We start from the raw sequence: 24,417 nt of genomic DNA, 5'->3' as shown, positions 1-24,417 counted from the left end.
ACCGACCCATCCACTACGACTCTCTGGGTGCGACCCTCCAGCCAATTCGCCACCCACCGGACTGTGTAGTCATCCAAGTCACAGCCTCTTAACTTGTTCACCAGTATGGGGTGGGATACCGTATCGAAGGCCTTCCTGAAGTCTAAGTATACGACATCCACCCCTCCTCCTGTGTCCAGGTGTTTCGTAACCTGGTCATAAGAAACTAGATTGGTCAGGCACGATCTGCCTGCCACGAACCCGTGCTGGTTTCCCCTCAGCATAATTTGTCCTGCCGGGCTCTCACAAATGTGAGCCTTGATAATTTTTTCAAAGACTTTGCCAAGGATGGAGGTGAGACTGACTGGTCTATAGTTGCCCGGGTCCTCCTTCCTCCCCTTTTTGAAAATGGGGACCACGTTGGCCCTTTTCCAGTCCTCCGGGACTTGGCCCGTGCGCCACGAGCTTTCAAATATTCCCGCCAGTGGCTCTGCAATCTCTGATTTCTGTGATTCTTTGATTCCTGAGCCCCAGCCATACATATCTGATGTTAACAGATCAAATGATTAATAAAGCATTCAAAGCAGTCTTTAAAAGAAAGAACTCTCTGAATGGCTGGAATGCTTAAAAAGCAGAACATGCGTCATCTTTCCATTTGGCTTCACAGAATACCTCACTCCTTTTGTTTTCCCTGTGTCCAGTTGGGCGCCTTTATCCCGCGTCCTTTCAGTAATTGTTGTTGTTGTTGTTGCTGCTGCCACTACTTCTCCTTGGCTACTGTCAGTATGTTTTGGGTTGTTTTTCCTACTGAAGGACCGTTAAGTCTGGAAGCCTTCCAGAACTAAGCAAGTGTTGCTGATTTGCAGAAAATGTTTGTCTTCAGGCTGTGTATTTGCTTTGTATTGTCACCAGAGCTGGTTTGGATGCAGCAGTCTAAAATGACATGTGCAACAAGTTGCTAACGTGCTTCTTGGAAGGGGACTCTTCACGGGTTGTTGTAGCAGCTCTCAGTGACTCATCTACCCCTTTGCTGTCTCCTGTTTGATGACATCAAATGCAGCATTGGGGTACATACAAGCAGGTATGTTCTCTAGTTCCAGAAGAAGACTTGCAGAAATATCATATATCTGTGATTTGTGATAAGAACTTCAATATTTGGCCCTAAGAGGAAAATGTTATGACTTTCTTCAAGCATTTTGTGTGGTTAAATAAAAAGACTATTTCAATGTTTTTGACCTTGCAGAGTCCCAGGATGATGCAGGGGATTAGTAATGAATTGGGGCGCCTTCCACATATAGGCTAATTGTCTTAATCCTTATTAGTTTGGGAATGATTGAAAGCCGTTAAAGTCGCTATTACAGTTATATGTTAGTCTAGTGAAATAAGTTCTTGGTCTTAGCCCCCATTACAAAAATCTCTAACAGCTGGTTGCCTTTGCTGTAAATCAGAATTGAGGGACCAACACAGGGGTAGATGCCAATAACTAGTTTAGGCCTGAAGAAGAGCACTTGGTGCCTGAAAACGTGTCCAACAGCTCTCCTGATTATACAGCTGGCCCAATACAAGGTATCACAACAAATCCTTGCTTCCTGTACATTTCCTGAACTATCCTGGTTACAACAGCACTCCAACCCCACTACTCCAGCCCCACGATACTGAATTTTGCAGTAGTGCTGCTTGTGCTGTTCCTATTGTTTTCTTATTGCTTTCTCTCTCAGTACATTTTCTGTGTGTTTTAAGACAGGCTGGACTCTTACTTTTGCCTTCTGTAGCACCAAGCATATTGTCAGAACGTAACAAGTAGCTTATAAATAAGAGCTGCTGAGTTGACATACAGCTTGAAGAAAATGGCATTACAGTTCACAGCTTGCTGGCATGGAGCCGCTCACCAGGTGCTGATAATTGCTCCAGGAATGGATAGTGGATATCCTATTATTTTAAGGGAGGAAGAGAAGGGAGGCCCAGTGTATCAGCAGAGACTGCCCGTGCCACTTGTGGCAGGTGTGGTACAGGCTGGCCACCCTGTTTTAGTATTCAGGGTTTGCCTTACAGGTGGTGAGATTCTCCTCTCCAGGCACAGGCATCAACCTGAACACAATGTTTGGGCACGTCTACATGTGACACTACGATGACATAGTATTAGTGGCACAAACTGTGACGCTGATGCTACATTGCTGTAGCAATGAGCTATGTCACCTTAGGTCATCGCTATGGCGACTTAGCATCTAAAAATAACCGTGCACTGCCAGAACGGCTAAGGGAAATACTAAATGACTGCGCCATACCAAATGTGCATTCAGGGGCATGTGTAGATGTGCCCTGTACTTCACAGAGACCACAGAGTAGTGGGGGAGTACTGAGAAGAGGAAATGAGGAGGAAAAAGATTGGTTCTCATTAATTGATTGTAAACAGATCCAAACTGTTCCCAAAACAGCCACTGGTCTTATCCAAAAGTCTGGATCTGATCACAACTGAGCTTTGGATTTAAACTTCCCAGTTTTTCCAAGAAAAATCCAGAACACCAATCCTAGAACTAGTCACTCCTAGAGTTTGGGAAAGGTCTAGTGGATTGATATGCAAACCATCAGCAGGTAAATGTTTTCACTTGAACTTCTGCAGGAGTTTGGGCCTTCTCTGACCAGCTGGTGAAGATCAGTTGGATGGTCTTAGTCTAGATTCTTTTGGACCACAGCACAAAACCAGCAAACAATTTTTCAGATTAGCTAGTTCTGCGTAGGAAAGGACTGGATTGCAGCAGGATAGATGGGAAGGATGTTTGGCAGGTCTTAACTTGGCTCCACTGGGCACTAGGGCTGTGCAAAGCTTCAGTCTCTGATTCGATTTAGCAGCAATATGGCTCGATTCAGTGGCCAAGTCTCCAAATCTGAATTGAATCTGAAGACCTTTTAATCTCTCTGAACCAAATTAGAACCCTACGAATCGATTTGGAGAGTTTCGGAAAGATTTGGAGATTCGGACATAGGCACAGCTTTAAATGATTTTTCTACATACCTCTAGGTAGCAGGCGGCTCTAGCCAGTAGGTGGCTCTGTGGCACAATAGCGCATTGGACTTCTAGAGGGTGAAGGGATTCAAAGGTTCTGGATTCGAGTCCTGGCAGAGTTGTGCTTTTTCCTGCTGGGGTCACTTGATCCCAGCTGACTTCCTGCCTATGGTGGTGGGGGCTGTACCCGATGCTCTCATGAGGTCCCTTCCAGCCCCTAGTGTATATGAAATCTATGAATGCTGCAATGCTGGGGTGCATGGAGTGTCCCACAGGAGCATGGGGGACTCCCCAGTGAGCTCGGCAGCAGACCCAGAAGTAGACCAGGAATATTTCTGGTCCACTTCCAGATTCACCACCAACCATGTGGAGGGTGCCCCCGACACTCCATGTGCCCCAGCATTGCAGCATTCACAAGTCATGCTGGTACCTCAAGGTATGTAGAAAAAACATGTAAAGCTGTGTCTATGTCTGAATCACTTATTCTTCGAATCAGCATCAAATCTTCAGATCTGGATTTGGCCGAATCGAATCAGGGACAGTGATCCAAATCAACAAACCGAATCACTGTCCGTGATTTAGGCCGAATGCAAATCGAATAGGGCCCATTTTGCACACCCCTACTGGGCACATCTATACATTCATTAATGCATTTTAGGTAATGCACATTAAATCTAGTACCTTCATTGTGAGGCACTAAAAAAAACATGCATTAGCCTATTTTAATGTGCATTAGCTAAAGAGCATGTTTTTTGTGACATTTTAATGCACATTAAAATAAGCTAATGTGCATTAAGGCACACATGTAGACTTGCCCACTGACAGAACTCTTTGCTTTTACACATCAGACACAGTGGGTTAGCACTAAAGTGTATGGGATAATCTCTGTAATAAAGAAGCTTGACCATCATTTATTCAATGATGGGCCAGATTCTCCTGTCACTTACACTAATATATATTTAGCTAATTTCACTGACTATAAGAGAGTTAGTTGAGATTTACAATAGCTAGTCTAATCTTTGCAGCTATAAGTTCTTTAGTTGATCTGCGTTGGTATTAACTAATGGCAATGATAAAAGTTAACATATATTCTAGGTAAGGGGTTTTCAACCTTCTTGCATTTGCAGACCACTACAAATTTTCGAATGGAGGTGCAACCCCTTTGAATTGTAAATGTGGGTATTCATGTACTTTTGCAGACCCCTTAGACATAGTCCCTGGACCCCCAGGAGCCCACAGACCACAGGCTGAAAACCACTGTTCTAGGTGATATTGCTATATTTAATTGCAGTATGAGATTCCTTTAGCAGAGAACAGGGAACTCACCAGCTGGCCTAAATACACATTTCCTTAGTGTGGATATTCACCTGTCAAGAAAACTTGTTGCAGGTGAAAATTTGGGAGAGTCTCATCATATAGTTCTCACTGGTACTGGTGACTAACTCTCTTTGTACATGTGTCCAACCACAAGTTACATTTTGAATGTGGGGCTAGCTGCCTTTTCTATGTTTTTTTACTCCCACATTCAGGAGAAAGCACCTTGGGACATGGGTGTAGCAGGAACCCAGGGAAAAAGTATTTGTCTCCAGCTTCTCTGAGGAATAGATTTTGCAGAACATTTGCAAACTGAGAACAGAGAACCAAAGTACTGATGGTAGCTTTTCAAAATCACGAAGACTGGATGGGCTAGGGGGCTTACAGGGGCACACAGGAAGCTTTGGGCAGGGGAGAGGAAAATGACAAGATCTCATAGCAAAGTCCTATGTAACTGCAAGGTCAGCCAAGGTCAAAGGAAGCAGCTGTACTGGAGCACAATGAGAGAGAAAGAGACTCCTTGATTTGGCAAGACTCATGAGCTGCAGGAAAAGGGTTCTAGATGCCTTAGAGGACCTCAAGCTAAACCCATAGCATAGTCCCAGAATCGTGAAGAGACTAGTGCAGGAAAATGCAACTGGGATTTTATTTTTTGTTTGGGTCTGTTTACTTTCTGGACTACATAAGAGTTGCTTGCTTTGGAATCCTTTGAAAAATTCAGACAGGGAACATACATCTATCCCTTTGGAGGACTCAAATGCAAACCCAGAGTGCGCAGGAATGAAGTTGCAGGCTTAATCTGTAGAGTTACCACTGTTTCCAAAGTCCAGGGTAGCTGGCCTGCCTGGTTCCTAGCCTCTACCTAGGAAATATGTAGTGGAGATAAAGTAAGAAATGGTACAACAATTTATGAATTCACAGAGAAGGTTAAGAACGCAGATGGCCAGTGTATGAGGCCCAACATAGCAGTTGGAGAGTGTTCAGTTAGGGGGAGCTTTACCAGGGCTAAGACACCTGGACACTGATACAGGCAGTCCTCCAACTTACGACACAATTGGTTCCTGAAAGCCACGTCTTTCTTAAGTTGAAACATTGTAACTTGGAACCGATTTTCCCATAGGAAACAATGTTATAAATGGGGGATTGGTTCCTGAACCGAGGCCCGATACCCCATTTTCACCAAAAATAACCCAGAATTTTGTACTCAATCAATTATAGATGAGTAATATGGCTACATTAATGTATTTATATTGTAAATAGCAATCGTACTGATTTGGAAGGACTTCTTTAGGAGATTTTGCTGGATGTTTTGAAGGGCTCTTGGTTGGACTTTCTGAAAGGTTCTTGGCTGGAGTCTTTTCAGGAGTCTTAGCTGTTTTTTCTGGAGTCTTGTCTGCTTTCTTAAAGAAAGTGTCCAAGGAAGTTTGGTTAGATGTTCTCTAGGGAGATGGGTGACACAATGAACTTGTTCACTGGCGTGGCTTGGCATCAGATCAAGTGTTGTAAAGTCAAAACTGACATCAGAAAGTTGAAACAGGGTTTCAATTTAGAAACGTTGTGAGTGCAAAACGTTGTAACTCGAAACATTGTAAGTCGAGGACTGCCTGTATTTCACTGTATATCAGTGGTCGAATCAAGTCTAATTTAGAGAAGCAGGGCAGCTTTTACTGGCTGGAAGCCAAAAATTAGCTTCTGAAATTTGCTGTACTTAAAACTGGAGAGATCATGATATCAAATGGTCTTTGATAGTTTTCAACTGAGTTGATTATTTTCTTTGTTCCTTCCCTAATCTTTAAAATGAAAAACAATCCCCTGAAGGAAGTACAAGGCACATTAAACCATTTCACCACCCCTAAGTGCATTTACAAGTGTTTCCAATCAATGGTCTGTACTACCAGGATTAGTGTGGTTCTTTCACAGAAGATGAAAGTAGCAGAAAGCAGCAATTAAGTGATTAAAATAACAAAAGAACACCATTAATGAAGGAATTAAGGAATAAAATTAAACTATTTTTAAATGGCTTACCCTTCATTCATAACCATTACTTTTAATAAAAGGCTGTATTTAAAAGTTAATAGTCTGAGATAGGAAGTATGCTTGTTATCCCATCCCACAAAACAATTTAAAATCAAAATAATGGAAAATACATTTTGCTTCCTGCAATCAATATTTTGAGAGAAAAGGCAACCGCACCACGGTTGATGTGTTTATGTTCATATGTGGTCATGTGTATATATATATATATATATATATTAAGAAGACAACGAAGCCTGTACTTAAACAGCATTTCTAAATGGGCATGTTTTCCTGATTGGACCTTAATCTTCAGTAAAAGAGATTTATAAAACATCAATGATGCATAGTACAATTTACTTGAGTGTACAATTTATGTGCATTGCTAAGTTTGGAATTCATGCTCCCTTTTATGATCACATGGTCACCAAGTACCTGATCATGTTTGTTGCTAGGCTGCACACCAATCAGAACCAATCAGAACTTCATACTGACATCATATATAGCAATCAGATGCTCCTGATTTATACTAAAGCTACTGGAGAACATCAATTGCATGGTAGTAGTCAGGGCCAAAGAGTCCCGATTGAATAGTTCTGATTATAACAAGATCATATACACACATAGAAAGGCATAGTGAAGGATATCAGTGCAGACACAGCAAGTTAGCTTTCTTTTGTCAGAAGAAAAGCATTAAAAACTTTATTTCATTTCAGACCTCAATAGTGCACTGGGTGTGTCCCAACATTTTGGAGTATATGAGAACCAGTTTGGATAAAGAATTAACTTGAATCTTCACTCGGAATGCAAAGCCAAATGTTGAGTCTAAAAAGTCTGGGCAACTATTTAATTCATTACTGTTGATTGCAAGACAAGTTTAGGTTAGATATTAGGAAAAACTTTCTCATTAGGAAGGTAGAAAAGCACTGCAACAGTTTACCCAGAGAGGTTATGGTATCTCAATCCTTGGAGGTTTTTAAGACCCAGGTTGACAAAATCTTGGCCAGGATGGTCTAGCTGGGAATGGACCTGTTTTCAGCAGGGGGCTGGACCAGATGACCTCTTGAAGTCCCTTCCAACCCTAATTTTCTATGATTTTAAAGTATCTGTAAAATTCTAGCTGGGACTTATGTGTGAAAATACCATGAGGGATATACTTCTCATGGTATTGTCTAGGAATGGAAAGTAGTGCATATTCTGAGAAGGATCTAGTTCTTTTGAGATTCTGAGTTCAGTTTTGGAGAACAAGGAATTTCAGAGATTACAGAAAATCTTTGGAGAAGCACTCAAATGGTTGAATCCTTATCTGAACTGAACTGAGCCTCTGAAACCTTTGTGATCTGCTCATCCCATGTCTATGGAAAACATGCCCTTCCAATGCTGTTGGATGTACTATTGGAATAGTCTACAGTAAATCCACATAGTTTTTCCGTGCACGTTCCAGACAGGGATGGACAGTGCCATAGCAATAAAGTTTGGTGCCCGGGGCAAATCCCACAGCATCAGCCCACCCTTGCCCCGCACGCAGATCTAGGGGGGCACAGGCCTCCCCATGCTTGCCCGGAAGTGCACGGAGCAGCGGGAGCTGCCCTTCACCCATCCCTGCACCCCACCCCAAACAAGCCACTCACGGCTCTGTCCCACACCCCGCCCTGGCTCAGCAGCACCTGTTGGTGCCCCTTCACTTTGGCAGCTGGGGTGCCTGCCCCACTTGCCCCACTTTGCTATGGCACTGGGGACAGATTCAAGCCTGAAAGCTGAGATGTGCTTGAATCTGTACGTATAATAAAGGCTGAGTTTTCATTTGTATCCCTCTTCAGCTCCTGGCAATGAGAGAGAGGTCACCTTAACGTGTGAATATTCCTCACAGTCAACAAGGGACAAATGGCAAAACTTGGTCTGTGTCCTGAGGCCCTTATTCCAATATCATGCAGTCACTGTTTTTGGTTATTATTCAGTCATTATTCTCCCACTGAGTTCGGCTCACTTGGGTCTGTATCATGGAAGCCATTCTCATCTGTGGCTTGGAATTGACTGTGTTTAAAAGGAATCCTCTGCTTCCCCACCATCTATCCTGAGCTAATCCAAGAGAGCCTAACTGAGTAGTCAGCTGTGGCAGCTGATAAGAGCTGCTTTCTCAGGCAGTAACTGAAACTTTGCCATCCTTCCTTATCCATTTCCCCAGCAAAGTATTCTGGGGGAAAAAAAAACTTCTGTGTAACAAGGGCTTGCAGAGACCACATTCTCAGAAACAACTTCCTTATTGCTCTGCAGTGTCTGTGATCTCTTCTTGTCTTTCCAACTCACTAGGGCCAGATCCTGAATTCCTTACTCCAGTCTTACTTTGGAAAAACAGTAAGGAAATCCGATCCTAGTTTTATTCTGCATGAATTGACAAGCCACTGCTTTAAGATTTCTGATGTTAGGCACCTAGCTGATACAGACAGGCTAGTTTTTTTTTCTCCTAACAAAAACCTGCTCTTTGAATTGCCAACTACAACAGAGAGCAGCTCCTGGCAGCTCTGAGCCTTCTAGGTCACACAGACTGGCACAGCTTGGATCAGATAGTGTGGAAACTTAGTTGGGGGATTATCAGAGGAACAGCACAAGGTATTTTGACAGGAGATAATATTTGCAAAGAGAACAACAGCCAAGTCACCAAGAAGACTGCTGTAGGAAAACAAGGTTTACCTTATGTAACCCATGTCTCAACTCTTCTATGCCCCAGACAAGAAATTGCTTTTAGGGCCAGAGCCTGCTCCTGTTTGAGTTAACAGCATTTTTTTGCATTTGCTTCAGTTGTGTGAGATCAGGCCCAGAAAGAAGATTATTTATTTTCTGCATAAATAAGATAATAAAAGAGACAATTTCTGAAGCAATTTGTATGACTTTGCTAGGAATGAGGGCACCAAAGCCAACAAGTAAACAATTAACCTCTTCCCCTCCTCCCCCCCCCCCAAATTGGCAACAGCCAATGGATTTGATCTGGGCTTTATAAATCTTGTACACACACACACACACACACACACACGGTGTTCTCTATATTCTATAAGTAGTGCTGCATGTTCCAGAAGTATTGGAGGAAAAAAGGCTGGGCTTAGCCAGCATATATTATCAAATTGCAGCCTAAATTTGAGTGCTGCTTCTAGTCAGGGCCTCACAGCAAGATCCTTCAGGATGTAACAGCAGAGATCCTTGCACACCTAACAGTAACAGGACTTCTCAGACAACTGGCTCCCAATAAGTACAGTGGTGAGTGGACGCTAGAGACATGCAGAGGGCATGAGCTTTCTAAGCTGATATCAGAAGGCCCTATACCTAAAGCAAAAATCACCTCTGCTATTTTCATGGTGCTAGCATCCATCAGTAGTTCTTCACCAAAATCCACAAGAGCCACACAGCTAAGAAGAACTGAATGTTATAGCCCATGAGGATCGGAAAGAAAAATTCTTCTCTGGGAGCATATTAGAAGACAACCTGGTTAAGCCATGTCTCATAGGACTGTAGCTTTTATTAAATGACTTGGGAGTTGGGGGAAAGAAAAAATGAGAAGGAAGTCATTGCTACCAGCAAGAAACCCTCACGTTTGAGACATGTTTGCCCAAGGATTTCTTATCTCTCACTGTTTCTTTTTTATCCTTACATCAAGTTGCAGCAAGGGAAGTTTAGGTTAGATATTAGGTACCTATTAGGCAATATCCATTGTCAGGATGAGATGATAAAAACTTCTGATGTGGTCTCCCACTTGACTTTCTTATAAGCAAATTAGGTAATAGAGCCTAGATGGAATTGCCATAAGGTGGGTGCACAGCTAATTGAAAAATTTTGCTACATAAGGCTTGCTGTCAAACTATGAAGGCACTTATAGTTTCTATTCTGGGCCCACTTCTTTTTGGTATTTTCACTTATGATCAAGATGAATGAACAGAGAGCATACTTATAATATTTCAGGTGACACCAAATGGGATGTAGATGAAGCACTTTCAAGGGCAGAATCAACATTCAAAATGATAAATTAGAGGAATTAATTAAAATTAACAAGATGAAGTATTTCTGAAAATAGTATGGAGCTTGTAGTAGCTCACAAATGAAATATGGGTCAACAATGTGATCACTGTTGCAAAAAAACCAAATCTTATTCTGTGATGTATTAACAGGAGGGTTGTATATAAAATATAGGAGGTAATTATTCTGCTCTCCTTGGTGCTGATGAGGCCCCAGATGGAGTAATGTGTCTAGTTTTTGGCAGTGCACTTCAAGAAAGATGTAGACAAACAGAAGAGAAAACTTGAATTATAGGAGGCTTAGAAAAGTTGACCTAAAAGACTGTAAAGTAAAGGTAATGTGTAACTGTTATAATAAGGAGGATTTGACTACTTGTTTTCCATGGCCACTGGGGCTGTGTCCACATGAGTGCAGATGCTTCTTTCCCTGGAGACAGGTAGTAGTGGCACACCTTGCGCTCCTGCTACTCATCCCTGGGGAATGCCCAGGGAACGCCCTCTGGCACGTGGCAGGTTACCCTGGTGGGGTAGGGGAGGCTGCAGCCAGCAACTGTGCTGGCCCCAGCAGCCTTACCTGGGGTCCTGGAGGCCTCAGGGAGCTGCAGCCACAGCGCTCCTGCAGCTGGGAGCCTGGCCAGCAGTTGGAGCATGGCTCCGACCAGCCAGGCCCCAGTTTTGGGCGGTGTGTGCTGCCACTGTGTGCACTGCCCTGCTTTTTTTTTTGGCATGGATCTCCTAGGGTCACCCCCTCCTCCCTCCCGCGCTGCAAGGTAGCAGTGCAGGGAACATCTGCATGTGCAGTGTGTAGTGCCGCAGACAGGTCTGAGGTGCCACATACTGCATACCTGCACTCATATGGACGCAATCTGGGAGTGAAGCAAGAAGAAACTGGTTTAATTTCTAGCAAAGAAGATTTAGGTAATCTATTAGAGGGAAAATTTCTGCCTATAATGGAAGTGAACCATAGAAGCAAGTACCAGAGGAAGCTGTGAATTCTCCTTCATTGGAGACTCACAAGAACAGGTTAGACAAATATCTGTCAGGGATGGTTTGATCCTGCCTCAGGGTAGGTGGGTGGACTAAATGATTTTTGAGGTCCTTTCAGTGCTACACTTGTGATTTTATGGTTTTGTGACATCCCTTCACACACACCAACCTGCACCACCTTTTTCTCTTATTAGCAAAGATGCCAATAACTGCATGACTCATGACTATCCGATAAAATTTAGAGGTAATCCCTCCAGAACAGGCTTGAACCATGCTGGTGAAATGGTGTGAAGAGGCTTGCTCTGACATTCTCTATTTTTCAATCCCCATATCATATCAATCTGACACCTTTAAAAATTGTTACGGGTGGAACAGATTTACTAGAAGAATGAGAAGAGCAGCGTTGTAAATTAGCACAAATTCTTTCTCTCGCATGTCTCAAGTGCTGAATGATCTCACTTTTTGGGCCAGTCCCATTATAAATACCAGTAATTCTGCTTGTTTTCTGCATGGATGTGTTTTTGTTAGATACAGGAAGGAATATCACTTTGTGAGCACTCTGAATTCCAAAGAAACTGAAAATCCTCTAATGTATTTCTAAGCTTTTCTTTTTCTTTCTTTCTTTTTTCCCCCTTTATTGTCTGAATTCTTGCCGCATTTTGTTTAACTGCCTGAAAGTAAATACGAGACTGTATTGGTCATCACTCCTTGATAACACCCACATTGTCTACATGAAAAGTTGCGTATCTTGGTATCTGCTCTACACATGTGTACACTTAACTATTGGATATGGCCAAGAGAGTGAAGTAGATTATTTGTGAACATAGTAGGCTCATTGTTAATGTCGCTCTTCACACACATGCTCTATTCTTTGGTGTAAATGAAAATGGAGTAACTGCTGAGTCAATGCCAAGAAAGAGGATTTGTGAGAATACAAAAGATTTGCACTGAGATGTGACGCATCTAACATGAAACAGAGTTAGACCTTACAACCCAGCAAGGGAGGTCTTCCCCTTCTTCATGACCCTAGCTTCCAGATTCTAAAACACAAAATAATATATTTACCTAAGTTCATCAATGCCAACACATGGGAATAAATCCTGAGCTCTTTACCTAAATGCACTCCACTTAAACCAATGGGAGTTTAATCTAAGTAAAGGTCAAATAAGAAAATTAGGAAAGAACCAAAGGAACTGGATTCTGCAGAAATGAATTTTCAGCATAGTGGAAGTGCAGTCATGTTATAATGCTTAAACCATAGCACGGAGGACCAGGACACCATAACCTGTTATATGGACTCAATACATGGGCTAACGTTTCAAACTGGAATACCTAAGCTTGTACACCAAAATCCATATGTAGACACAAGTAGCTATAAATGTGGATATTGGTACCTGACCTTAAATCTCTAAAGTTGAATTTGTTAATTATAATTTGTTGTGCTGATTATTGTGCTGCACAATACATATAATAACCTTATGTATCTCAAAGGTGTGTTTCATTAATTAGATGTTTCAGAAGTATTTGGATGGAGTATACCAGAGAATCAGAAAGTATTTACTGAATCCAGGGAAATCCATAGCACTGATTTCACTGTATATTGTAGCAGATTCAGAAAGTTGTGATTATCTTTGATGCCATGATCCTGCAAAATGCTGTTAGTATTGTCTGTAATGTAAACATTTTGATGATGAACCCACCTTCTTAACATAGATGCAGGCGTGTGTGTGTGTGTGTGTGTGTGTGTGTGTGTGTGTGTGTGTGTGTGTGTATCAAGATCTTGTAACAATGGGGAGAATTTTCATAATTGTGTGCATGCAGCTAAACATGCAAAAATATCCATGCATAATTGTGCCTGCAATGACCAAAATCCTTGTAATGCTAATGTAATGTCTGTAATATGACTTGCAATACAAATACTAACACTTATGGAAAAGGACAATTAAGAATCAGTAGGTATATTTACAATTTGAAAAGCAAACCTGTACCACAAAACAATATCTACAGCACTGAAGAGTTCTCTCTAGTGAGCTGGATTTTTAACTACGTGTTTCCAATTAGGAAAACTTTTATTTGTTAACATCTGAACCTTGTAACACATTCACGCTACCCCTCTAGCATTTAGTACAGGAAGATTCTATCGTAGGAATGTGGTGACCAAATCTCATTAGCTCTGTTCTTGTAATAGATGATGTCATTTGAACCATTTTATAACCCCTTATTTCTTAACTGATTACATACTGCTCATAGTGTATTGATTACATGCACTATGCCTGGAATGATAAGTGATTCAGAAAACATGACCTGTGAGGAAAGGTTGATGGAGTTGGGTTGGGTTAGTCTACAAAAGAGAAGACTAAGGGGTGACCTGATAACTGTCTTTATATAGATTGGGGCGGGGGGGTGCATGCATGCGTGTTTGTGTGTGTGTGACACTGTTACAGGGAAGATCATAATCAGTTGTCCTTCATTGCCACTAGGGAAAGGACAAGAAGAAATCAGCATAATTTGCAACAAGAATGATTCAAGTTGGATATTAGGAAAAGCTTTTAACTGTTAGGATTCTGAAACCCTGGAACGGACTGCCTAGGCTTGTCATGGGCACTGCTTCACTGGAAACTTTAAGAAATGGTTAGACAAATATCTGTTGTGGATGCTTTAGGTATAGCTGATCCTGCCTCAGTGCATGGGGTTGGACTGGACAGTCTTTTGAAATCATTTACAGCCCTTCATTTCTGTGATTCCCTAATTGTGAGGTCAGCTGTTCACTGCCTTTGAAGGTCTTCCTCAGTTCTTACTGAAAATGAGTCCTTATTCCCTGACACTCCCTGATGCCTGTTTCTGTATAAATATTGGGCTATGTACTTCCTGTTGTCTCCTGGGGCATGAGTCACTCATGACATTTATTTCACAGAACTATTTCACCTCTGCCCCGTGAAGTCATTTGATGGCACAAAATTCCTGTTTCTTTGCAACTAATGGAAAAAGTAAAGAAGAGAAATCCAGTCACAGTTTACAATTATTGTGCCAGTGACATGCACAATACTGTGTTTTCCCTTTTGATGGGCAGACTGTTTATTTTTCTACCAGCTGCATTCATTTAACATGTTATTTCCCTATTCTGTTTTGCCACAATTATACTTAATAGCTTGCAAGAGGGAAAATGTCTTCTTTAAACAGCTTTTCTCCTCCATCGTTATATCTTAAGTAGGTCCATATTTATAGTGGGTGGACCGTGCTATCATCCAATGGCAGAATACAGTAAAAGAATCTTAGAGTTAAACTATGGCTGGAACTCATTCAGAAATTTTAAAAAATATTGTGATAGTCATGTGATCTTTATTAATTGAATCATTTGTATCTTTTGCAAATGTAAAACAAGAAATATCTTAAGTTAAGAAATATCAATTCCAGAAGAAAAAATGTCAAATGTATCATAATCTAAATGTATCATCATCTAAAGGGACAGGAAACTAGCTAAGGAAGCATTTCTTGAGTGTGCAATATCTGAGTACTCTATGACTAAAGTGTTTAGGCCTAGTTCAGCTTTCAGATCTAATTACAGAGAAAGACAATTTTGGGACCCCAAAAAGTTGTTGACTAGAATTAATTTTCCATATTAAATGTTTTGGTTTGTGTCTGGGATGCATCCTTTTAGATGCCCTGGAGAACTTGCTATATTTAGTGAATGTCACTCATTGCTGGTTAAATCTGAAGAGCAGCATTTGAACGCTGTATCAATGAGCTTTGAAGTCCCATGTTATGAAAGCAATTACTTGTATATTTCAGTTTAAGCATGTGGTTAAAGCAGCTATTAATCTTTTTACTGCTCAATCAATTCATGTGCCACCAACATAGTAACAGGTCATTGAATTGCTACGTTTGGTAAAATGGGTGGTATACTCTGCTGGCTATACCTGGCGTGAATATCAGTAATGAAAAGTAATCTAGTTTCCTATAAATCAAAACTTATGGTGAATTGGGATCATGCCCAGTTAAAAGGCACTAGGAAACTTGGAAGCAAATTAAAGCTTTATAGCATTCAAGAGTGTACTTATCATGGTACAGTTGTTTTTAGCCTAACCATAGCTAAGCATAAAGCCTGGAAGAGGATAGAAAATTACCTCTGTGTCCTGAAGCTTGTTTCACATGCACATAGCAAAATAGGTAACAAAAAATAGCAAAAACTCTGTAAATAGGTGCTCAGTCTGTTGCTTTGTTTCAGGTTGAGATATAAGTCTTCTACTCAGCTGTTCAACAGTAATAGATGTTTATTACAAACAAATCTCTTATAGGGCTACATTTTGAATCAACAGCTTCTAAAATTTGCCCATAAAATGTGTGTACACAGGGATGTGTACTGCCAACAATGTTATCTTCATATCAGCCCCTCTTTTACCCTTTTGCTTCCTTTTTTATAGAGAGCCTTCTCTATTAAGAGCATAAATGAGTAACCAACTATTTGTACATAAGGCCATTAAATTTTAGAAGAAAGATTAGAACTAATGAGTCAACCTAAAACTGTTTAAGAAAACAAAAGCACACAAGAGAAAGAACTACAGAACCCATGATATCTCTTTATCCTTACCCTGTTCTCTCCAGGTCACGCTCTGTAGTACATAACCAAGCCGAATTTCCATTGGAATTCTGCACGGTTCTGAATTTGGCTGTAGGACTCTGTGTATAAGCCACCCACACAATCCCCTTTTCCCACCAATAATGCTTAGCATCTAATTAAATGAACAAAACCCAGGAAATTCAGAATAAAAGGCTGAAATCCTAACCATGACGCAGTTGCTCATGCCTAGCCAAGTCAGGAGCCTCCGCTGGGGATGAGGAGCTCAGCTACTACGTGGTTTTTAAAACAGTGGAGGGCAAATGGTGGTGTTTTGACCTATACTTTTCCATGTTCCAGCTTGTGGCAGGTCAGATCCTTTGAAATGTTTGAACAGAGATTTCCTTATGTGATTTAAGATAAGTAATAAGAACAGATTCAGAGATCTGGATTTTGAAGTTCTGGAGGGTTCATGGCAAACGTTTAGATCCCAGGTTTTATTTCAGTGCTGTGTCGAGATATAGATGGGCATCAGTCACACTATATTTGGAGTTAGAGTCCTATTTAGATTCTAGACTTTGGGTTTGGACCCAACTCTGACACTGAATATTTATAGAACAGCTGTTATGGTTATATAAACCTTTTCCACACTAGTAAGCTGCACAGGTTTAAATTTCACTGGGCACATTTACATGTGCATTAAGGTACTTTTTCTAATGTACATTAAATTTAGTACCTCCAATGTTAGGTACTAAAGAAATGTGCATTAGGCGGCTTCAATGTGCAGTAATGAATGTGCATAGTTTTCAAGTGACACTTGCAGTAGCCTATTTTACTGTGCATTAGTGTAATTGCATCGTTTTTGATGTGACACTTTAATGCACAGTAAAATAGGCTATTGCACATTAAAGTGCATGTGTAGACATGTCCACTGACAGATTAACAGTGCTATCCTCTTGTCACAGAGCACTGAGGTGCCCTGCTCCCAAAAAGCGGAAACTGCTAGGGCTTCCTCCCTAGTAGGGAATAAGGAGCCCAGCTGTAGGTTACCGGGGCAACCAGGGAAGGTCAGCTGACCAGAAGGGGCAGGGCCTGGCTCCCTTATAAACCCTGGGGCTGGGGCCAGAGGGAGTTCCTTGCCAGCAGTCAGAGAGGAAGGAGCTCCCTGAGCAAAGATGCGAGGAGAAGTCTGACTGCAGATACAGCCCAAGCCGGGTAAAGGATGGCAGCCCTGGGATGTATGAGCAACGTGGTTTTAGCCGGCTGGCTTTAAGTTATGTTATAGCCTAGGGGCTTGTGTTTGTTTTGCTGTTTATGACCGGTGGTTTGGGAGAGGCTATTAGGGGTTGGAGGAGGCCTCATAGAGGACTCACAGAGGAGTGTGAGGGCACAGTGTTCGGGGTGCATAGATCCCAGTCCTAGAGAAGGGCAGTTCCCCAGAGAGAGGGCATTATTGAGAAGCCCCAGTGAGGGCACGGTGAACCCCGGAAAAGGGGCAGCCTTATTGAGGAGCCCAGTGCGGACGTGGTGAGCCCAGAGAGGGCGGCTTGACAGAGAAGGCACTGAGAGAGGGCAGCAGTATTGAGGAGTGCCCTGAGAGGGGGCAAAAGCCCCAGAGAAGGGGGCAGTTACTGAGAAGCCCCAGTGCGGGTGTGGTGAACCCCAGAAAGGGGGAGGCACTACTGGGGAGCCCCAGAGAGAGGGGGCAGTTGCCGAGGAGCCCCAGAGAGGGGGCGGTTGCCGAGAGACCCCAGAGGAGGGGGCATTATCGGGGAGCCCCAGAGAGGGGGCGGCGTGACAGAGGAGGTCCAGAGAGGACAAAAAGGGGCCAGATCGTAATTAGAATGAGACATAACATCTATTCCATTGGCGAGGTGTGGACTGCGGTGTAGGGGAGGAAACAGAGCTGCAGATAGCGCCCCCTGGCAGCGGGGCAGTACGAGAGCAGCCTCCTGCTAATTAACGTTAATTAATTAATTAACAGCAAGGCATGGCAGGCGAAGGCAGGCGGTTGCCCCAGGAACAGGTGTGCTGGCCACATTTGGCTCAGCCCAGAGCGGATACCCATTACACCTCTGTAAAACTATTTTGGGTGGATAGGGTCTTATGAGGAAGCCTCTGTTAGACTTAAGAAGGGCCCGCAGGTACAAATCTAACTAGTGGTTTTCAGAAACTCACCACATTTTCCACGTTCCCCTTCCCGTAGGCAAGCTCACATTCTTCTGCATGCCCATTGCAAAAGCAACTTCCTCGGACAATCAGGTCATAAACAGCATAGTGGGCAAATCTCTGAGGTTTCTCCAGCAACCCCACACCAGGGCAGGGACAATCTTGCCTTTTTAATAAAAGGAGGCGCAGGTTGGTTAGCTTCAGGAGGTCCTGGGCCTCAGGACTATATGGATCTTCAATCTTGTTGGCTGGAGTTAAAGCACGATAAATCACCTGGGAAGCAAACAGAAAACACTTCCATGAGGAGAAGCAACTTGGATGTAGCATGGACATGCAGAGCTCAAGCAAACAGGCGATGCTCAGGAAAGCATCACTATCTGGGAATCTCCTCAAAAACCATCTGACAAATGTAAGGCACAAGGCACTGTGACACAAATCAAATTAGTAAATGCAACATTCATATTGTTCATTGCCCTACTGAGTCCTCAATATCTGAGTAGAGCAAAATATTCTAAGCACATTAATGCAAGCTTCCTAACACCCACCAAGACAGATATTAGAGTGAGGTAAACTGAGGTAAAGAGTACTGAAACAGCCTGCTCCAATGGGTCTGAGATTAACATAGAAATCAGGAGCACTAAGTCAGTAACCTAAACTAAATGCTCCAAATGATAGCTTGTTGGAGTGCTATTAAGGATTAGAATTAATGTATCTTTTTTAAAACTGGGCCAAATTATTCATTAGAAATGGAGAGAGTGGAGATTCCTTGTAGTGGCCAAATGGTTAAGACACACTTTATATCTACTGGACAGAAGAGGCAGGGTTATTTGTTTGGAGTTTCTGGGTCAGGCAGAGGCTGTCCCTGTGATAGATTACGGTATCCCAATGGGATAATAATTTATTTTCTGGTATCCGACTAGTTTTTTTAACAAAGGCTGAAGGAATATATTTTATTTTTCCTTGTAAACCACTGTTCATTTTCTGTTTGTTTGTTTTTCTGGTGAGGGAGGGAAGTGGTCATAGAGAGGCGCATTGTACTTTGTGCCAGCAAATGAGAGAGCTGGTCACATTAGTTCCCAGGCTTAGATTCCCTTTATGGATGTGCTAACTCTGATTTGAGAGCTATTTTCTCCTCTGGCTGAGTTTTGCCATCATAGCAGAGGTACTTGCCCTCGGGGTTCTTTGGCCCTGCTTTATGAGCGGTGACAGTCTCTGTCTGACTAACTCTATTAGTGGAGTGAAAGCTTTGTTTCCATAGGGATTCCCTTTCCCCGCTCTCCCTCCCTGTCTCTGGATTTTTTAAAATTTTAATGGACAGGCGAGTTTAAATACTTGCTGCATGTAGAACATTTCTTCTGCCCCTCTTTGTTTGCAGGGGCCCGTGGTTGGTGCCTGACCGATAACTCTGCTGCATGTCGATGGCACATGGGAGATAAACCCCCTTAAAATAACAGCGTCAGCTGCCAGCTTTAGTAGCAGACCTCCACCTGACAGTGCAGTGCTGCATAGCGGGTGGCACACTTTGTGCCTTGCCACAGCCTTTTCTATTTCCCTTTTTTATTCCCTTTCCTTAATCCATGCAGCTATTCACACAGTTGCAAGTGGGCCCATCTGTTCAGGCCAGAGGTGTCCACATTCCCGTGTTCAGTGGAGATGTGGGCAGATTGCCCAGCCAGGGCAACCCAGGTGCCTACATTCCCCTGACCGAGGGACCCATGAAAAAACAGCCTAGTTCCTTCTGCCCAAATGTCTACATTCCCCTGACCAATACAACCGTAAGCAAATGACCTATTCTATGTAGTACAGGTGCTCAGATCCCCTGGCCAATGGAGCAATGACCAATTCTAGTCTGTCCAGGAGTATACATTCCCTTATTGATGGAGCCAAGGCCAGTCAGAAGAGTCTGACTGATCCAAAGATCAACCCTTTTAGACTGATAGAGCCATGTGGGGAAGGACTGGTCTCTTCACTTCCCAGCTCCCTTTCTCAATTATACCATGTGCAGAAATAATCCAGGGCACTCCACAGAGATGTTCAATCCAAAGGATTTCAAAGCAAGTTTAAAAAAAACAAACACCTAAGAAATTAAGTGTTCCTCTGTGGCTTGCAGAAAGGGCACAAGATAACAGAGACCAAAAGGTTAATGCAGCCTATTTAATTCACATTCTTGTATTCCTTATACAAGCTCGATTTTCATACTTTCCAGCCAGCCACTAGCAATTACCGTCCAAGGCCTCCACAAAGTATACACTAAGAATGCCCTATCTTTTACACCCACTCCCAATTTCACAGAGACACTACAAACTTGAAGAAAAGGTGCCTTAGAAGCATTTTGCTCCATGTCAGTTGGAAAAATATGACCGGCATGACTCTATAACCCTGCAGACCTGGATTCTAGTGCCACTTGTGCCTCTGCCATCCTGTACATACCTGGACAAGGCATTTAATTTCTCTTGCCTCAGATTCCCCAGCTGTAAAATGGGGGATCATAATATGGATATACTTCACCAGGAGGGTTGGACAGACTTAATTCACTCATGTTTGTAGAAAGCTTACAGATCTTCAGAAGAAAAGAATCTGTCTGTCTGTCTATGCATTAGTAGGAGTGTTGCCAGAAGATGAGGGACATGATTATTCCCCTCTATTGAGCACTGGTGAGGTCACATCTGGAGCACTGTGTCCAGTTTTGGGCCCCCACTACAGAAAGGATGTGGACATATTGGAGCGAGTCAGCAGGGGCAACAAAAATGGTTAGAGGACTGGGGAACATGACTTACAAGGAAAGGTGGAGGGAACTGGGCTTAGTTATTCTGGAGAAAAGACGACAGAGGAGATTTAATAAGTCTTCAACTACCTGGGGGGGCGGGGGCGGTGTTCCAAAGAGGATGGAGCTGGACTGTTCTCAGTGGTGGCAGATGACAGAAATAAGAAGCAGTGGTCTCAAGTTGCAGCAAAGGAAGTTTAGGTTGAATGTTAGGAAAAACTTTCTCGTTAAGAGGGTAGTACAGCACTAGAAGAGCTTACCCAGAGAGGTGGTGGAATCTCCATCCTTGGAGGTTTTTAAGACCTGGCTAGATGAAGCCTTGGTTGGGATGATCTAGTTGGGGATAGTCCTGCTTTGAGCAAGGGGTTGGATTAGATGCCTTTCTGTCTTCCTTCCTTTGTGTGCCTGCACACACACACACACACACACACACACACACACACACACACACACCCACCCACATGTTCCCCAAAAGATTCCACCAGTATTATATCACCGGAGCCAGATTTTTAGTATTTTTACTATGTACCTTGGATCATATTTCTAATGGATATAAGTGGAATTGCATCGGATTATGCTAGCAATTAATTAGCTCCTGTCTCTAGTAATATTACAAGCCTATTATAGATAGTGTTATAGAGAGCTAACGTTTTCAGGTAGGGTTTGTGATGTGTTAATTACCTATCCTTTCCACATGTATCCCAGCTAGCAATGAGATTTTTAGGCTTAAAGAACAGCTGCAGAGTTTGGATATTGGCACAGCGCCATCTGCTATCATGAAGGTGTATTGGATTTCCTTTCTTCACTTGACAGCTTAGAAAATGCTCAGGCCTCCTGTGGGTTTAATGTTTTGCAAATATTTCCATTTCAGGCCTTGCATCTCTTCAGGGGAGTTGCTTTGACATTTCCAGTTCCTCTTAGAACTCGGAGCCTCTAGCCATCAGCAGAGATGTTAATAGCCTGCAAGTCCCACAGGGATCCTGGCATCCTTTTGTGGAACAGGTGATATTCCATTCCATTTGAGACGCAAGGATTTCCTTCTATGATTAATTGATGATGCATTTCTGCTCCTTAGAATAAGTTCAGTGGTGAGGTTGGTGTGTTTATCCTAGTCTCTCCCACAGCAAGACTTGTATAGCATTAAAAATGTGGCTCCAGTGACATAAGAATGATGGAGTCTTTTGGGGACTTCATGTTCTTCTTGAACTCAGCAACCTCTGGTTTCTTGCTAACCTTAACTTGACAAGAATCAAGCCTTTATCATACATGAATAGAGAAGTAAGGACTCTCCATCCCGGGAAGTTTTCAAGAACAAGTTAGCAAACACTTGGCTGGGATAATTTAGTCAGGGATGATCTTGTCTTGAGCAAGGGGCTAAGCCAGATGACGTTGTGAGTTCCCTTCCAGCCATATTTTCTTATGATCCTAAGAATTAAAGAAACCAAAGCCCTAACTGCCCTAGGAAAATGTATATTGCCATAGCTAAGATAGATGTGTAGCATTTTGTGATGCAAAATAAGGTTTGAACTAATATGACTTACTGTGGGATATGTTGAAAGGGAAGTCTGATATTCTATCAGTGTTATGAGTCCTGTAGGCATGTACCCGTGTCTGGAGAAAGTTGCATCAGTGCAAGCCCTGTTTTGCACCAGTCCAGTATGCTTACTTGAGTGGTTGAGTCAGCTTAGCAGCCCCAGTACAGGCTTCCCTCGTGTGAACAGAACCAGAAATTCAATTTTTCATCACTCCTTCTTGCTGAAGGAAATGCAGTCTATGAAGTGCCGGTGATGATACTGACTAGCCACAAACGAATGTGTGGTGTCATTATTGTTGCTCTCTTGCTTTTCATTATCTAATAAATGGCTTTATACAGGTTACAATGAAGGCCCATAGGCATCATTTACAGTATTTATTCCCTGTCAATCCACAAGATACCTAAACAGGCCTCACTCATGTATGTACTCACACAATTGCAGGACTGGATCTCAAATGAGAGCTTTTAAAAGAGATCTGCCTTCCCCACTGATAATGTCTGTGAGAGGGGCAGTGAAAGCCCCTCTAAGGGGTCCCGGACCCCCAACCCATGCGCCCCGATACTTACCACAGGGATCCTGATGAGCAGCAGCCGGGGAGGAATCGTGGGCATCGGCTCCACAGTTCCGGAGCTGCCTGCAGCTGCGGATCGGCAAGGTACATGGGCAGAGCCTCCGAGAACCGTGGACTGCTCAAATAGCAGCTGGGAAAACAGCTGCAGGGCAGGTGGTGGGAGAAGAGGACACCAACCTGAAGATGCTGGCGGTGGGAAAAGAGGACACCGACTTGGAGATGCTGGTGGCAAGGAGGAAGATCGCCCAGCTAAAGACAAGAGAGGGGGAGCAGAGGGCTCCAGCACAGCAGGGAGGAAGCCCGAGCCAGGGGAGACAAGCATCTCCCAGGAATGACACCGCAGCCTCTTCAGGGAATTGAGGTATGGTGGCGGGAGGCACCAGCAGGAAGCAGTTATCCCCTACGAGGGGCACAGCGGGGAGGCACGAGCAACCCGACATCAGAACCATGCACCCTACCAATCCGGGGAAGATGGGAAGCGACTCCAGGTCAGTCACCTGAGCTGGCTAAACTGAGGAGTTGGACCAGGGTGGGGCATGGGACGGTGGCCTGCCCCCATAGTCACCCAGGGCGCAGGAACGAGTGGGTCCCTTGCTCTTTCCTTCAGTTTTCTTTTTTTTTTTTTTTTTTTGAGTTATAAAATGGGCACTGGGAGACGGGATCCCAGGGGCCCTTCAGTGGAGGCCCCAGATGTTGTTTTCGGTTGAGGTCGTCGGAAGCCCTAGGTAGCCTGAAGACAGGGCAGGAGCTTACATGCCCCAGCTGGCCTGAAGTCAGAGAACCAGCTCCGGTAAAGGGTGAACTGACCGGGAAGGCCAGAACTATTGCGAAGCAGGCGAGCCGGGCGAAAAGGAAAAATCGTCCAAGGGAAGACCTGCAGAGTGTAGTGTTCATCCAGGCCATGGAAGTGGTAAGGGTGGGGTAAAGGGGAGGTTTGGAGCCCCACGAAGAAAGAACAGGGATTGAGACTTCTTCGTCCTTGGGGGCCACCTGAAGGGAACTGCCTCCCCAACAAAGAACATCAAAGATGTGGCAGGCGAGTAGGAGCAGCACCCATACCACCTAGGTGGCACCCGAGCCTAAGCCTCACCCTGATGTCGCTTGGGGACAAGGCACCCAGCAAGAAGAGGCCGAAGCCTTACAACACTTACCAGCGACAATGTCCCTGAAATATTTATTCCTAACTATAGCAGTCTGCTAAAACCTTTTTAATAAAAAAAAGTAATTAATGCCTTAATTTGTTTACTTCATTCAGGAGGAAGAAATTAAGCTCTCAGAAGCCAGATGTTTTTGATGATTGTACCTAAAGCTCGCATGGTGTATAAAATATGCATTTTGTGACAAAGGAAGGTATTACAATGACTTCAGTTATTTATTTATTACTGTTCAAGGAACAGCAAAAACGGGAGAGATGTTATTGTGGTTAAATCTGACTTAGGAGGTCTGGGGTTTATTCAGTGCCCTGCCACAGATATTCAGAGTGACCCTGGACAAGTCACTTAAGTCCTGCTCCTGTTACCTC

At 43.2% G+C, this 24,417-nt stretch overlaps 1 protein-coding gene across 2 annotated transcripts in view; it reads right to left on the bottom strand.

Moving 5' to 3' along the window:
* LOC106721843 (netrin-4-like) overlaps positions 1–24,417 on the bottom strand; it is an 88,616-nt gene that overhangs the window by 34,883 nt on the left and 29,316 nt on the right. For both annotated transcript variants that reach the window (XM_025196836.1, XM_025196837.1), the window contains exon 3: positions 18,035–18,298. In XM_025196836.1, coding sequence (XP_025052621.1) covers positions 18,035–18,298 — 264 coding nt within the window. The remainder of the gene's footprint in view (positions 1–18,034; positions 18,299–24,417) is intronic.

This window comes from Alligator sinensis, unplaced genomic scaffold (genome assembly GCF_000455745.1).
Source record: "Alligator sinensis unplaced genomic scaffold, ASM45574v1 scaffold839_1, whole genome shotgun sequence".
NCBI lineage: Eukaryota > Metazoa > Chordata > Crocodylia > Alligatoridae > Alligator > Alligator sinensis.
The sequence above is the reverse complement of the archived record's forward strand: the minus strand, read 5'-3'. Positions and strand labels throughout refer to the sequence as shown.